Consider the following 17,858-nt stretch of genomic DNA (forward strand, 5'->3'; position numbering starts at 1 on the left):
TAGGAAACAAGATTATTAGCTGAGGGTGAGGATGGGAAAGATGCTGGAAGTTAGAGGACAGGGAATAAGGCACCTGCAGAGGGGGGAAGTGAATGGACTAAGGAAACACAGTAGGACTGCCAGACAGTACTAAAGACCCACTGGACTTTGGTGGTCATGAATTTAAAGCAAGACCACTCAGCATGGTTGTGTGATCTTCTCTAGCCAAGTTCAGCTGCACAAATAAAAGCTCAGAGTAGACAGAGAACACAACTTAATCTGAGTTGGAGCTGTTCCAGGTGAGTACCAAGAAATGAGGGGATAACAAGGAAGCTGAGAGTATATTCAAGGAAATGATTTTAGTGACAAATTATGGCAGTGATTCTCAAGCATAATCATGCATCAGAATCACCTGGAGGGCTTGTTAAACCAAAAAGTGTTGAGCCCTACCCCCAGAGTTTCTGATTTACTAGGTCTGGGTTGGGGCATGAGAATATGCACTTCTATCAAGTGCCCAGGTGATGCTAACACTATTAGTTGGGAATCATATTCTTAAAACCACCGACATAAACATAAGGCCAGAAAATGAACGAAGAAGGGCAAAGGAGAAACTCAGTAGAGATCAAGGAATTGAGAAGCTCCTGTACTGGATACCTTATTTATTGAACACTTGAACAGTGGCAACAGTAATACTGAAAAGTGTGTCATAAAGCCAGGAGATAAAACCTCTAAGAAATAAGTGACCTGGGGTGGTAGATGACTACAATCAGAAGGGGTAGTGGATAGCAGAGTCTAATGATATTAGTTCAAAGGTGGGGCGGGGCTGGTTTCAGGGAGGTGGCCAGGAGAATATTCTAGAGCAGCAATGAAATGCAAGAACACTTACTGCCCTCCAGGCCCAGTGGGATAGCAGGTGGGAATGAGAAAGAACAGAGCCACCATTTCACTGGCTACAGTATCCTTAGGAAGAGACCAGTTTCAGTTATAATAGGAAGGGAAATGTTTAGAGAAGAGAGATGACATAGGAAACTTTGCTGGTGAATGATCATGAGTTCAGAGTGCAAGAGGACATGGTGAAAGGATTTCAGGAGTTGAGAGGGTTGGAAGTGGACTTAGGAGATATATAAGAGCAGTGTGAGAAGGAAAGTGGGGTGGGGGATGGGGGGTGATCTGGATTGCTTGACTTCTGGTGGTGACTAATGTAAACAGGGATGAAGGATATATTAGATCAGTCCTGATGACCTTAACTCAGAGAGTGGTGGTGAAGCTGTGAGGGTTGGACAGGCCTGTGGGCTTAATGGAGCAAGCTGAGTTCTGGGAGCTCCTCTTCACTCCTGCCAAGGGTGGAGTGGAGGCTGGGAGAGGGCAGACTTATCAGGAACACCTAGATATGAGATTCACTTTCTACTTCTGGAGGAACATGAATAATATGGAGCATATGAAGCCCAAACTTTCTGTGTGCATAAAAATATATTAATAACAAAAAGGAATCATAATGGTACATCTTGCAATTTACATTTTTAACTTTATCTTGACCTTTCTACATTAGTACATATATATCTACCAGGGTCTTGTGAATATAGGTGGGGACATATTTGAGATACCTGATGTTAATCAGAAAGAATGGAAGTATTAATGCAAAGGGACGTGATGTCAGAAGCCACCAAAGGTGGAGGGGGATATTCAGGTTGGGCTCATTCCACAAATTCCTATTTGCCACCAGGCAGATCTGTTTACTTTTATTAATCAGCTTGGTGGTAATTGAGAGGAGGAGAGAATGGTTTCCTATTTCATTGCTAAGTATCTTGATTTCTACTCAAGTATTCCCAGCACTGAACCCAGGCACCATGAATACCTACAAAGCTAGGGAAGAACAAACATTTTCCCTCAGTGACATGACTGGCTAATGTTAATGAAGGCATGGATATAAACCTAGAAAGTAAAGAGAGAAAAGTGTTTATTAATGTTCCAGAAGGAACGTTTAACAAAGTTCCTAAAATGTGCTTTGCTAAAATGTTAAATTTATTTTCCTAATTATTCTGCATTCAAATATGCATACAAAACTATACACTATACTATCTAAACATTGAGGAAACCTAAATGTTAGATCATTAACCTAGGAAGATCCTTTATTTACTCTGGAATGAAATTTCAAATACATATTCCTGCTCAGGGTTAGAAGAAAGCAAAGTAAGTTCCAGTAACAACAGAAATCATGCCCACCTTCAAAGATTTCTCTCTCGGGCATCCAAAAATAAATAAAAAACAAACAATTGTACAACATTAAATGGCCAGAAATATCCTTTTCCAACCCAAATCCATGAGGAAGATGGCAACTTCTAAGAATGGGCAAAAGGACAATATATAGGTATCCCTTAAAGAGAAAATAAATGGTTACAAAATTTTCAAAATGTAAACAAAGAGCTCATATATGGTGTACTGTAAGAAAGCCTGTGGGAACAACGGTGATCAAGAAAGCACCCTCTCCTCGAAATAGCTACAGCGTATTATCGAGGGATTTCTGCCCCGCAATAAAGTAAAACAATCTACACTCTCATGATGTCTTCCCCTCTTGCCAGGAAAGGTGACCGGACCCTTCCTAGGGTGCTGACATTTTTTAGGTGTTAAAAGCTAGAGGAATTAAAAGACTTAGAGGTCTAGGTAAGATACTTGAGTCTTGCTGAGGCACTACCCTGAAGTCCGAGAAGGGCACCCTGAGTTCAAGTCTTCTTGTACCCATCCTTGAGAAGCAAAAAGCAGGGAAAGGGACAGTCCTCAGGCAAGGGAGCAGTTTCCATTTGAGAAGGAGACAAAGGAGAAGAGTGAAAATCCCCTCACTTGGTTATTCCTCCACTTATTCGTTTATTCATTCAAAAAATAGCTACTTAATGCTAAATAGAGGCCAACAGAGGCTAGTAGCCCAGATGTGGAAACTTAAAGAGAGATTCTTCCATATTCTTATTTCAACATTTCATTTTTACCTCGGGTACATTTGAGAGCTTGAGATAACATTTTTGGAGGCTGAATGGAAAAAGAGAAGATTAGATGTGAATTAGGTTGTCAGGTAGACTGCCTGCTTAAATTCTGACTTGAAACTCCAGAAAACCGATGGGAAAAGGTTACCATCCGAAAGACAGGTAGGCTTCTTACTCTCTATCCCTTATTGGTGTGGATTCTACTAACTTGGAATTCATAATAATACAAGCACAGCAGCCTGAAATTTCCCTTTATATTCTCTAGGAAGGAAAGTTTGTTAGAACAATTTTTGTTGCCCTTTATTATCAAGATAAAACTATCACAGAGCTTAGGTTTGAGAGAAATAATGGATTCATGACATATCTATTTAGTCTCTTGCTGAATTCCCCTGGGACAAAAGGTGGAGTTTTGAAGCAAACAGTAAAATGTTAAGATTTGACAAAGCTAAGTGATGAGTGATAACAGTGCTTTTATATCATTCACCATACTTTTCTATTTGCTTAAAATGGGTTGACAAACTTCAGTCTATTGACCAAATCTGGCCCACTGCCTGTTTTTTTAAGTCTTAGAGCTAAGAATTGTTTACATTTTTAAAGCATTGGGTTGTTTGGCTGTTGGTTTGTCTTGTAAAGAGCAAATAAGACTACATGACAGAGACTCTGACCCATAAAGCCTAAAATATTTACTATCTTGCCCTTCACAGAAATGTTTGCCAATTCCTCACTTAAATTTTTCATAAGATTAAAAAAAAAGACAAGTAGGAAGGGGACTGAGTCAAGGAAGAATGGTTTGTCTTCTTGCATCAAGCATCTTCCTGAATTAAACATTTTATATTATGTCTCTTTAAATTAGCTTTTCATTAATTACTTTTTCAACTTCTATCAAGAAGAAATCTCATCAAATTTTATATTCTGTGATATTGAAACTTATTTAAAAGAATGGCAGGAGACAGTCTTTTAATAAGATTTTGATTTCAGTCCATTACTTGTCGAAAAACTGGGAAGCACATTTAGAGCCCAGTGTGACATTTTAAGGTAGCTGTACCTAGATTGGGGGTCATGGGTGTTAGCCAGGGACACAGGACAGGTGATACTCAGACATTTTCTACTTTATGCAGTCCATCTCTTTTTAGAGAATTTGTCTCCTTTTTGTCACAGAAGATAATGCGGGAAGAGGGCTGAGTAAAATTCAGAATACCGTATCACAGTGAGAGTTTCTGGTTATAATGGTTTTAAGACATTGGAATAGGTCATCAGAGAAAGCAGATGTTCTTCAATGGGCAGACAGGTTATTGTGAGGGAAAATAGCGAGATAATACCTTTAAATGTCTTAGTATGCCTTAGTTCACAATAACTAGTAACTTTTATGACATTATTACCATTTTGAAGTTGCTATGTAGGTATTTTCTTTCCTTTATAACAAACTATTAAGCACAACAGTATTGCCTGTGTCCTGCAATGTGTCATGTGGGAAAAAAACCACATGAAGGGATTTTTCTTACTTTTGTGATTGATTCCAAGTTTCTCCCCTAGTGTTGACCCAAAACTAAAGATATTACCACCTGTGAACCAACAAATGAGGAGATTCACACAAAGTAATTTCACAGAAATGCTCAGGGAACATCTGCAATATTTAGAACCAAATAATCACTTAGTAACCTTATTAAGTATGTATTGTTTTAAACTTTAGTGTTGCTAGTAACTAAAAAAGTCCACAGAAGAATAGCAGCCACAAAACATACAGATTAAGTATCCCTTATTCAAAATGCTCAGGACCAGTTTAGATTTAGATTTTTTTTTGGATTTTGGAAAATGTGCATATACATAATGAGATACCTTGGGGATGGGGCCCAAGTCTAAACATGAAATTATTTGTTTCATATATACACATAGCTTGAAGGTAATTTTACACAGTATTTTAAAGAATTTTGTACGTGAAACAAGGTTTTGACAGCGTTTTGACTGTGACCTGTCACAAGGTCAGGTGCAGAATTTTCCACTTGTGGCATCATGTTGGTGCCCCAAAAGTTTCAAATTTTAGAGCACTTTGGATTTTGGATGCTCAACCTGTACCACGGAAAGAAAGATTCATCTGATTTTTTTCCCAGTTTTTCCCCTGCTCAAATGAAACTTGTAATGAGAAGCCTAATAAGCAACTTGTATTTTAACTTGGTCACATAAATGGCATCTCAAATATCCAATTAGTTTTTTAAAAAATTACTATGTAATATTTAAGAATATAAAAAGCATAAAGAATAACATGACAAAATACTTATGGATCTACTACCCAGATTATGAAGTAAAATATGACTAATACTATTCAGGTCCCCTGTATGCCCTTCCTCAGTTGCATTTCCCTTCCTCCAGGATTAACAATTAACACTGGATTTTGTGTATCCATGTATTTCTTCATACTTTTTGTAAAAATGTATGTATCTCAAAATTATTCATATCCTTATTTTACCACTTGCTTTTGTCGATTTGGCTTTATGTCTGAATTCATACATGTTGATACATATAGCTCATTCATGTAGTAGGGGCAGTGCTTAACAAATATTCCATGTGCTTTTCTATGTTTCTCAGATTTTAGGTTGGGAATCACTGGACTGTGAGCAGAAATGAAGTGTGTCCAAGTTTGGGACAAGGCAGTTAAAAGCATCACCCTTTGTTCCCCTCCTTCAGTGAACTCAAAAGCCACATATTCCAGATGAGTCAATGGGCAGCAGTGAGAACATGGAGCCTCCATCAGACTGGGTCCTTGAGTGAAGTAGAGCAGAGCCTCTTGCTAACCCATGTTGGACTTACAAAATGAACAAGGAATAATCTTGGTGCGCTACGACACACATATGTAAATAAAATGGGAAGATAACTGCCTTTCTGGGAGTATTCAAAAGCAGTACTTTCAGTAGGGGGATGGATTAAAAACTTCTGAAAATACTTCTATGATTCTAGATTGATATTTATTCTCAGGTGCCTGGAGAATCAAATCTTATCCTTTAGTCTTTACCTTCTTTGAAGGCCTACTGTTATGATAATGCTTTCAGAATGGTGTTCACATGTTTATAAACTGTTTCAAAAATTGTCAGTTTTGTCTCTACAAGTAGATTTTAAGATCTCTAAGAATCATGTCTTCTCTTCTTTTGTACTCTACACTAACCTTACACAGGTCTACACAGGCATGTAACAACCGGTCTCTTGGTTGGCTGGGGAGAGTGAGGACTAATATTAAATGCCTACTTTGTGTAAGGAACCTTGCTTATGTTTTACACCAGCTATTTTGATCCTTATTTCCACCATAAAGATGAGGATATTAAAGGTAAGTAATTTTCCTTTGGTCATAGAGCTGGAAAGAAGATGAACGGTATGGGGAGGGTAGTAGAAACCAGTCTGAGTCTAAAGTCTGCTTTTTTCTTTTTTTATATATTATCCTGTATAATCTTTGCTTTTTACTGACTCTGAGCTGAGTGAGATCATTCCTAGAGCAGGGCAGGAGCTTTAGTAGAACAAAAAATGGCTAACAAAAAAGTTTTTCTTTATAAAATTTTCAAACACCAAAACATTTTTTAAAGAGTTCCTAGGACTCAAAATTATTGGGGCTTACCTTGATCACCTCTGGAGTCTGCTGAATCAAAACTGCTGAAGTAGTATCTTTGGCTTTATCACCAACAGGACTTCTACAGACTGATAAATTGGCCTGGGAGGAAGTTGTCAAGGTTTCCTGTAGAATTTGCATCATTTCCTTCTCTTGTGATAGGCTCCCTCTGCTTGATTTGCATTCAACTAGTTCTTGAGCAAAATCTTCAATGCTTTCCAGAATTCGCAGTAAGAGGGCTCGATCCTCTTCCTCTATTTTGTGTCCATTGGTTTCAATAATCCTTGTTAGACAGGAAGGCGAGACTTTTTCTATGGGTGAAGAGACTTTAGATTTAGGCTCAACATCTACAAGGGTCTGACCAGTCAACTGACTGTGACTATTTAAAGAATTAGAGTTTTTACCCTTTGCAAGTGGCTCTCTTAGAGAGGTCTCCATCTTCTGTGAAAAAGATTCCAAATCCATTAACAATTTATCTATCTCTTCTTGGCTACTGGAATTTGTAAAATCTCTCTGGTCTCCCTCTTCAACTTCAGAAACTTTTGATTTACAGCCTTCCTTAGGTAGATGAACAAATGATTTCTCAAATATCTTACCAATTTCATTTTGCATTGAGGCGGGGCATTTTTTAAGATGAGTAGCATGTTCTGGAAATTCTGCTCTATGTTCATGTATCTTTAATAACTCATGACTAGGTCCATTCTCTGTCTTTTGTCCTTTATCTAATGCTTTCTTTCCATCTGACTCTTCTTCGATATAAAGAGTTTCCATTAAGTCACTAGAAGAAACATTTTCTAAAGGGTTCATGGTTAATGACTGTGCTTGAACCCGGACAGCTTTTAGAGTTCTAGGATCATTTACCTCTAAGTTATATAAGGAATTTGTGGAGTTGTTTGGAATGGATTGTACAGTGTCCATCTTCCTAGAATTAGGCTTGTCATCTTGCAATTCAATAGTTTGAAATTGTCCAGAGTCAGAAGCTGAGAGCTGGACAACATCTTCATATTTAGGGGGTTGTTCAGTGCCAAACACTGGAGAGAAGGGAGTCAGTTGTAAGCTAGGCATATTACTGATCAGTTCTGTTAAATCTAGAGCCTCATTATTCCCAGACTGCATGAATTCAAATGGTAACTTTTTCAGATAGGATGCTAACCTGGTCATTACATTCATATAGACAGTTTCAGAACTAGAAAATGTATCATTACCACTTCCTTCATTGATGCTACTCCCTGACTTTTTCTTTATGCATTGTTTTATGATGTCTGTGCATTTTTTTAAATCCTCAGAGCATTTCAATAAGATGTCCAAGCACATCTTTATGTCTGTCCCAGAAGAAAAATTATCTATTTTATGTTTTTCCAAAATCTGAGTAACCAAGTCTTCTTCAGAGAAGTTTTGAAGAAACATGGAAGTCAGGTTCGTATCAAGTGAGTTTCTATGAGATAAAGGTTTTTCCTCAACTGAAGAACTCCTCAGTAAACCAAAGGATGGGGCGTTCCCATCATTGTTATAATGGCCACAAAGCAAGTCCAAATCAACTGACCTCCTACTAAATGAGTCAGACTTAACTTTCCTTCCTTTTCTGTAAGCTGCATGGTTAGAGTTTTTGAGTTTTTCAAGGGAAAATTCTTTTATTTTCCCACTGGCAAAACTGATTGCTTCTCCTGCAATGTCCTTTAAGTTACAGGTATTCTGAAATGTAGATCCTCTCTTGACCCTGGGTATGCCTGTGAAGGCCTGTTGGGGATAGTCTCCTTCAGTCGTGCAAAGCCCATTTTCGTGGGGTAGAAACATAGAGTTCAGATCTGCATTTTTGAACTGAGACACAGGGATGTGCAAGAGGTCTGCACAAACACTATGGTGTACCACAATGCAGTCAACTCCATGTGTGAAGGTGTGGCAGGTTCCAGTGCAATAATGTATAGCTTGTTCAAAACGCCGGTCTATCACCACACTGCTGTAGTGGTTCACAGTACTAACCACAAGTCTGTAAGTTGCTGCCATAGTATCAAATCCACTTACTGGTGGGACTTGGAACTTTCTAGAACTTGTTTCATGAAAATTCTCCTAAACGACAATTAGCTGAAAATATATTTAATAACAATGATCAGTGGTTTCTTCCAAATATAATGGCTTTTCCCATGAAGGGAAATCATTTATATTTGAGGTTTGGTAACTATCAGGATACAGTAGCTGCTGCATATGTGTGCTTGTACTGGCAAATTTAATAATTTAATAATTGTGTTTTTTAATTTTATTTAGTAATATGATACTGCAGAATTATTTTGATGAAAGAATATCCTTTTTTAGTTCAACAGTTCCATAACATGGAAGTTTGCTGTCATAAATTTACTATCATAAATCTTAGTTGGTAGCAGAGAAGTATTGTGATAACTGAGTCCTCCAAAGGTTTAAATGATCCATTTTTCTGTGAATGACAGAGAAACCTGTAATAAAAAAGAAAATAATTAAAAAGAAATATTATTTTTAATGCTGGAACTTTTAATTTCCTCTTTCTTTGCATCCCATATGCAGTTAACCACCAAGCCTTATTATCTGCAATATCCCTTACAGCTGATATTCAACTCATGCCTTTGTTTCATCACACCTTATACTCCTTATTGCCTAGAGTAATACTACCTCAACTCTACCTTGTCACATCTACCTCTGAGATGAATTTCTTATTGCACGCTCCTTGCCACCTTATATGATACTAAGCTTAGATTTACATGGCATTGTCATCCCTCACAGCTTAAGAATTCACATTTCTGATCTTCTCATGGATCACAGCAAGTCTACCTCTTTTTGACTCACTTTTAAGTCCCTCAACATCTGTTCCCATTCATCTATAATCATATTTTCTACTATGTCCCCGCACCAACCTTTCGCTTCCATCAACCTAGTCTTCTCAAAGACTACCAACACCTAGTACCTGTTCTTGAGTCTCAAATTTCCTCTATCCTTAGAAATTATTCTCCCATCATCTTCTCTTTGCTTACTGAGAGAAAAAACAAGTTTCATTACTGATCTTGATCCCATCTCCCAGATCCTGCCCCATGCGGATATCTCTCTCTCTGCATCAAGTGGACAGAATTGACTTAATCATTCTCTTAAAAAAAAAAAAAAGGGCTTTTAAAATATACTATAGTTGCTTTCCACGAAGGTTCTGTCAATGTATTTATTCAGTCAACAAATACTGGCTACCTACTGTGTGTACCAGGCTCTTTGTATACACTAGGGATAAAGCAGGAAATAAAACACGGGGGAAAAACCCAATATACAAGTTAAACATATAAACTTACATGGTGGCATGCGTTGGGGAGAAAAACAATGCAGGGCAAGGGTTTAGAAACGTTGGGAGGGTTCTGTTTTATGAAGGGTTGTCAGAGAAGACCTCACTGACATCTGAAGAGCAGAGACCTGAAAGACTAGAGGAAGCAGGCCAAGAAGGTATTATGAGGTAAATCCTCCAGGGCAGAATAACAGCAAGTACAAAGGCCCTAGAGTGGAGCATGCGTGATTCACTAAAAGAATGGCAAAGAGACCAAAGTGGGTGGAGCAGAGAAAGCAAGGGGACAATGGGAGATGACATGGCCTGCAGTCCCAGCTACTCGGGAGGCTGGGGCAGGAGAATTTCTTGAACCCAGGAGGTGGAGGTTGCAGTGAGCTGAGATCATGCCACTGTACTCCAGCCTGGGTGACAGAGCAAGACTCCATGTCAAAAAATAAATAAATACATACATACATACACAAAAATAAGTAAATAAATAAAAATCTGATGAACCTTTCACGAGTCATCTTACTGAGAAAGAAAAAGGTATGGATAGGGCAAGACTTAAAAGAACGAATCACAAATTTAGGTTTTTGAGTATGTTTTGAAAGGACATCAATAGCAGAAAATCAAACCTCAAGGGGTGGCACCAACTACCAATGAGAAATTTACAGTCTAAAATAATGAGTTAAAAAAAAAAAATGCCAAAGCATCAAAGATTACTTTCCCTGCTATTTATTTCAGACCTATGGGTGTCAAATTCTGCCTTTTTATTCAGACCATAATTCAACTGATGCCCAGTTAACCGGATGGAATCTTAGACATGGAATCTAATCCACTATTTTCAATCAGAGATCCAACCTAACTCAGAAGCACCATGCTACCCTGCATCTAAGAGACAGTTAGGCTGTTGATTCCCAATCCTGCCAGTGTGGCCTAATATAAGCTGGTTAACCTTGTCAATCTGTTTCAACAGCAAAATGGAAATAATAATAACATCCATCTCATGAAGATTAAGTTAACATATGTTAGATGCTTACAACAATACCTGAGACTCAGGAAATGCACAATAAATGTTATTGCTGTTATTGCTCTAATTCACTTATCAAACATTCCCTACTCTGTGCCAGACCCTGGGAGAATGTTGCCAAATGACATATAGTGATGGTCTTCAGAGTGCTCAATGTTTAATGAGGGCAGGGACAGAAGCAAGCAAGCACAGCAGCTATCAGGAGTGAGGTCAAGTTTCTCCCATTTTGCTCCCACAATTAATAAATGTTCTTTTCAGAAAAGTTGGACAATATTCACAAGCAGAAATAAACACTGTTGATATTCTTATGGATATACTTTAACTTTCTCTTATGAAAATTTATAAATGTATATATTTTTTATAAAATTTGGACCATACTATAACTTACTTTGACAATATCTCATAAATGTACTTCCATGTCAAAACAGACACAGATCATTTTAATGAATATTCTATCATATAAACAAAATTAGTCATTTGTTATTGCTGAGCATTTAGGTTATTTACTAATAGTTTTCAAATGAGCAGTGATAAACATTCTTTTACATATACTTTACATAGCTCTTCAGTTATTTGCGTATAATATATTCCACATAGTAAAATGTTGAGTCAAAAGATGTGTGTGTGTGTGTGTGTGTGTGTGTGTACATATACTTTTTCAAAAAAGGTCATTAGATACACAGGGCCAATCTAGAAAAGGGTCTGTTTCTCCATGTTTTCTTGGACTGATTCCTTTCTTTAAATTTTTGGTAATTTGATCGATGAAAAAAATGGAAGTACATTGTTTTAATCTTCATTTCCTTGATGGCTGGTAAGTCTGAATATCTTTTCATTTACCTATTAGACATTCTGTCATTGTTCACTTGTGAAGCCTTTCTTCATGTCCTTTGTCTGTTTTGAGAGGGAGCATCTGAATCAGACTGAGGAGTCAGGAAAAGCTTCCCAAACTATAGCGATGTAGGTACATAATTTTGAAGGATTAATGAGAGCTACTTAGACAAAAAGAAAGGGAAGAATACTCCAGGTAGAGGGAAACACATATGTGAAGGCAGAGAGGCAGAACACTGCACAGTGAGTTCCGAAGCACAAGTAGTTCCAGCTAGTTTCACTGGGGGGCGTATAGAAACAACCAAGAGGGCAGGAAAAAAGAGCAGCAGCAGCAAAAGCCAACCGCAGTTGGCCTTTGTGTGCTAAACTAAGGATTCTGAACTTTATTCTGAAAGCTATGAGAAAAACAAAGACTTCTAGGCTACAGAGTAACATGATTAAATTTGTTTTAGGAAGATTACTGCAGCACCTGAGTGGAGGATAGATAGGAACTAGACTGAAGACCTAGAAATCAATTAGGAGGTTATGATAATAATCTATGCAAGAAGTGATGAGAATCTAAACCAAGTAGGTGACAGTAATAACAAAGAGGAGGGCACTGATCAGCTCAGGAGGAAGAATCCATAGAACAGCAGGAGGGAAAAGTGACAGGGAAGAATCTTAGGTTTCCGGCTTAAGTACTGGGAGACTTGTCTTGCTACTCCCAAGACAGACTTTCTGTTTTTGTTTTACAGGGGGTGGCCACAGGACAGACAAAGTTATTTTCTGAATGTGTTGTTTGAGGAGGTACCTGTGGAATATCTAAATGGTAGATGACTGAATGAAATGTGAACATAAAAACCTGGAGGTCAGCAGAAAGATCTGGGTTGGAGATGCAGCTCTGAGAAGTTACTTAGGGTGAGTGCATAAAGTGAGGAGAGCTCTAGACTGAGGAAAAGTTGAGGATCAATGACAGTTGCAGGCTGAAGAGAGGGACAGAATTCTTAGAGGGGGTCTAAGAAGAAAGAGAAAAAGATAACTAGAAAACTAGGAGAAAGTAGTTTTATGGAGGCTGAAGAACGGACTTTCCAAATGGAGGTCACTAGCACTGGATGCTACTAAGCAGTCCAGGAAAAACAAAAAACTGGATTTGCCAATATGAAGGTCGCTGGTACCCTTATCATGTGCAATTGCAGGGATTTGGTGTCAAAAAAAGTGGTGTAGGTAGACTAGATTTTCCTTTTTTTTTTTTTTGCTAAGAAAAGGAGGGCTATAAAATGGCAGCTAGAAGAGAATGAAGATACGAATTTTTTCTTAAATGATAGAAAATATTTGAGCTTGTGTACAGGCTGAAGGGAAAGATCCAGAAGCAGCTTTGGGGATCCAGGAACTAGTAGCCAAAGCCCTGGTAAGGGGATTAGTCTCAGAGGAAGGTGGAAACCTTTCCTAGTGAGGCAGGAGGAAATAAACCAATTTATACATGGAAGAAGAAAAATATAAGGAATTTTTTTCTACGACAGCTTCAATTTTTCTCAGTGAAACCGAAAGCAAAATTATTGATTAAATAATTTAGGGGAAAGGAGAGGTACTGAGGAATTTGAGAAGATAGTGAAAATCTGAAATAGCTGTTAATGAAAATAAGGAGGTATCTGATTAGCAACAGGCAAAAGTAAGGATAGATCCTGAAACATTCAGCAGGACTGATGCAGAAGGAGAGATGGTACAAATGACTGGATTGATTCAGGGCTTCTCATGAAGGCCAGAATACAAAAAGAATAGCAGCAAAAGATTCAAGTAGGTGTAAGCACTCACATAAGAAGTATGAAGTAATATGTTTATTGATTAAATAATGTTGATCAAGAAGGAGCAAAGGAGAGAAAAAGTTTCTTAGTAATTTACTAAAAATCTTTCACTAGGATGACATCTGTTTTTGTAATAAGCTTTGACTCCGCTACATTAACCAACAAATATTTCTCTCTGCATATTAGTGAAGACTTCATTAAATCATTTGAGATGTAGAAGGTCTATTTTTTCATCAGGCTTCTTTTAAAGTTGGTAGAAATGTGCCTCTGCTAACTTTAAGCAAAAAAAATGTGAAGACAAGAAAACTTCAAAGTAGAAAAGAAAACCTTAAAAATTTTCACAAAAATGGCAGTTTAGAAGAAACGTTTGGTTATCAATACATTTTTAAAAAGCAGCAGCCTTTAAATAATAGGAATAAAGAGAAAGTTTCTGGTGCCAGAATCACATTAATTATTGAGCTACAGTATTTTTCAATTCTAAAATACATTTTTTTTTGGACATTTTAACATCATTGAAATGGAAATACATCTTACAGTTGGTAGCATCTTAAAATCCCTATTGGCCAGGCAGAACTGTGACATGGTTGTCATTTATTGAACACACTCTAGTAAGGTCAAGAAAACACTATTGTAAAAAAACATGCAGAATGACTTGGCAGAAAATTCCCAAAGATCATAGCAGAACACTCTTTTAAGAAATGCGTCATCAGCAAACACTCTGGATGGCAGAGAAAGAAAGTATAAATATAGGTGGCTCTAAATTGAAAAGTGATTTTAAAGAGTTTGAATCTGAATGGAAGAAATTCTAGAAATATTTTAGCCAATTATTTCCATTGTATTTTATTTATATATGCACAAGAGTGATATATAATTAAAAATATCTGTCAGGCCTGGTGCGGTGGCTCATGCCTATAATCCTAGCACTTTGGGAGGCCAGGGTGGGCAGACTGCCAGAGGTCAGGAGTTTACAATCAGCCTCGCCAACATGGTGAGACCCCATCTCTACTAAAAATACAAAAATTAGCTGGGCATGGTGGTGTGTGCCTGTAATCCCAGCTAACTCGGACGGCTGAGGCAGGAGAACTAATGGAACCCGGGAGGCAGAGGCTGTAGCGAGTCGAAGGCTGCAGTGAGCCGAAATTGCGCCACTGCACTCCAGTCTGGGCCACAGAGCGAGACTCCATCTCAAAAACAAAGAAAAAAAGAAAAAAAGAAAAACTCTGTCAACATAAGTCTCATAGAACTCTTTCAATAAGTTAAAAAAGTTCTAGATGATAAGCATTCTATCATAATCAATAGGATTTTTTTCTTTCTTAATGGCACATTAAATGAGTGTTTTATAATCTTAGATGAGATAAAATACAAGAAAAATTTTCAGTCTAAACATCTGTAATAGTCTGCTTTATACCCCTAACACAACAGATTACTTGGGAAATCATAATTGTTCTAAATGTGTACATTTATGCCACCTCAGTTCTGTGGCATGCTGCCAGCCCCACTCCCCAGGCTTTTGGTCTCTGCTGGTCCTTTCATCTCCACAAAGGGCAGAGTCTGTTTTCCTAATTTCTGGGCAAGTGGTTCATATGCATGTTTAGAGTTCATTCAACAAACAGTTATCAAGCACTTACTATTACCATCACTTTAAGCAGATTACGATTACTCTAACATGTACTTTCCAGTGCCTCTGGAAAGCTCCACAATAAACTGCTATATGACAATTCCTAATGAAGAAGATCTGCTGTGAAACAAAGGTTTAGAAGCACCAGATAAGAAGTTAGGACGGAGAGGAACTGGATTTTGAAAGATAAGAGCCTTATCAGGTAAAAACAGGTTGGACTGCGCCTTGTAAGCAAAAAGGAATTCTATGAAGGCACAGAGACAGGAAAAGCTTGTGTGTTTGGAGAGGTATAAGGAGTCTGGTATTGGTAATGTTGAAAACGTGCAGTATGGGTTTCACAGTTTTAAGGTCCCCTCCAAATAATAATAATGAGAAACAGGAACGTGAACTGCATCTTCAAAAACCTAAGAGATACTTGTAACTCCAGATGAAGATAGAAAAGAGAAGTAGGCATGGTAAATGACTTAGCTTACTGATGACAAGCAAACCAATTCACCCTGCACAACCCAAAGAAAGCCGAGGTTTGTCGGTAGCAGATACCACAGAAAATGGAGTAAGGTAAGAGGAATGAACATAGGGGGATTGTTTGAAAGTCTGTAAGAGAATAATTAGGTCTCCCTACACCCACTCCACAAACTCAGAAATCATCCCTCTTTCATCCTGCTGAAGACAGAAAGTTGATGTGCTGGGAGGAAAAAGCTGAAACAGAAAAGTACCAACATAAGGCGCATCAAACAAAGATGGTGGTAAAGGATTGAAAATAAAGGAGGCCCGGGTCACCAAAAACCAGGCTTACTACCTTCAAGTCCTAGTCTCCACTGTGGATTAAAGAATCTTTTTCTGGAGAAATAGAAATCTCATCTAGCTACATGATCACCTTACAGTGAAGCCCACTAATTGACAAATGCTGCCCACAAACACAGAGCTTCCCTTCAGCTTTTAGAGCTTCACTTTTACTTTGAAATCAACTTCATTGATAATTTACATACAATAAAAAACATATTAAGTGTGTAGTCCAGTGAGATTTGACAAGAATCATGTAACCATTGCCTTAAAAAAGACGGAACATTTTTATCAATGCAAAAAATTATCCCTAGGCCTTCTCTCAATTTCCCTTACCCACAATATCCAACAACCACTGATCTGATTTCTAATACTGTAGATAAGTTTCGCCAGTTCTAGATCTTCATATTAGCATAATTACATATGTACTTTTCTCTCTGTCTTCTCTCATTTAGCACTTAGTTTTGAGATTTATCCATTTTACTGTATGTTGTCAATTGTACACTCCTTTACACTGCTGAGTAGTATTCCACTGCATGAATATACCAGAATTTGTTTTATCCATTCAAATGTTCTGATGCTATTCAACAAATAGGTAAAACAAATTCTGGTATATTCATACAGCTGATGGACATTTGAGCTGTTTCTAGTTTGGGCTATTATGATTTAAAGTTATTATGACTAATCAAGTAAAAGTCTTTTTGTGGACATGTGTTCATTTCTTTTAGGTAATTAGCAATGGAATTACTGTGTCATGATAAATGTACATTTTACTTTATAAGAACCTGCAAAACTGTTTTCCAAAGCGGTTCTACCATTTTATACCCTTAGCAGCACTTGAGAGCTCTAGTAGCTCTACATCCTTTCAGATACTTGTGAATTTTAGCCATCTTAGTGAGTGTTAAGTGGCATCCCACTGTGGCTTTAATTTGCATTTTCCTGCTGACTAACGATGTTGAGTATTTTTTCATATGCTTATTAAAAATCCATATATATCTTCTTTTGTGAAGTGTCTATTCAGAACCTTTTGGGTCATCGTTTATTACTAAATTCTGAGTTCATTATATATATTTTTTAAATATAGATATTATCTCCTAGTCTGTGGCTTCTCTTTCCATTTTCTTAGCAGTAGCTTTTGAAGAGTAGGAGGTTTTAATCCTGTAAATTAATTTTCATCAATCCAATTAATCATTTTTTCTTTTACAGTTAATACATTTATATATACTACTTTAAGATCTTTGCTTATCCTAAGGTCATAAGGATTTTCAATGGTTTTATAGTTGAAAAGAATGAAACACTTTTCTCGCTTGACTCCTGGGACATATTTGGCTGGTTCTCCACCTGCCCTTTGAAAATTCACTGTCTCCTTCCTTGCATCTCTCTTCTTGTCCCCTATGTGCCAGCCTTCCTTAGAGTTTTGTCCTTTGTATGCTCAAATCTTGTCTACTTTTGTGGCTTTAAAATCTTTATCTGGCACTTCCTCTCAAATATTTATCTTTAACTCTGGTCTCTTCGCTGCCAAGTATATTTAACCACATGGGGAATATTTTCTCCTGAATGTGTATTGAAATCCATGCCTGAAGCTGAATTCATCTCCCTGCAAATATTAGAGTTACATTTTTTGGGGTGTCTCTCCCTGATTTCATGGAGAAATTTGGGAAGTTAATATATTCTTAAATATTAATGTAATGATGTAAATTATTGAATGGTGTTACACATACTATGTTGCTATTTATTTGTTCCACTTCAGGAAACATCTGGAGCAGAGTATGAGGTAAAGAAATTCCACTGCTTATCTCAGCTGATGAAAGGGTTCAAGAAGAAAGGATCAACATCATAAAGAAAAGACAGAGTTGACTGAATGTCCATGACACCTAGGTAGATCACTTGAGGACTAAGAGTAGAAAAAAACTAGAAAATTGTCTTGAAAACTTTTTATTTAACAGAGTACACAAGGTGTAATGATTCAGAAGTAATGAGTCATTTAGAAATAATAAAACT

General features: G+C 37.4%; 1 protein-coding gene across 4 annotated transcripts in view; it reads right to left on the reverse strand.

Annotated features, from left to right (window-relative positions):
- PPP2R3A (protein phosphatase 2 regulatory subunit B''alpha) overlaps window positions 1–17,858 on the reverse strand; it is a 206,345-nt gene that overhangs the window by 161,684 nt on the left and 26,803 nt on the right. For all 4 annotated transcript variants that reach the window (XM_033212577.1, XM_033212576.1, XM_033212579.1 and 1 more), the window contains one exon: window positions 6,556–8,993. In XM_033212577.1, coding sequence (XP_033068468.1) covers window positions 6,556–8,550 — 1,995 coding nt within the window. In that variant the 5' untranslated portion in view covers window positions 8,551–8,993. The remainder of the gene's footprint in view (window positions 1–6,555; window positions 8,994–17,858) is intronic.

This window comes from Trachypithecus francoisi, unplaced genomic scaffold (genome assembly GCF_009764315.1).
Source record: "Trachypithecus francoisi isolate TF-2019V2 unplaced genomic scaffold, Tfra_2.0 Lachesis_group0, whole genome shotgun sequence".
Lineage (NCBI taxonomy): Eukaryota > Metazoa > Chordata > Mammalia > Primates > Cercopithecidae > Trachypithecus > Trachypithecus francoisi.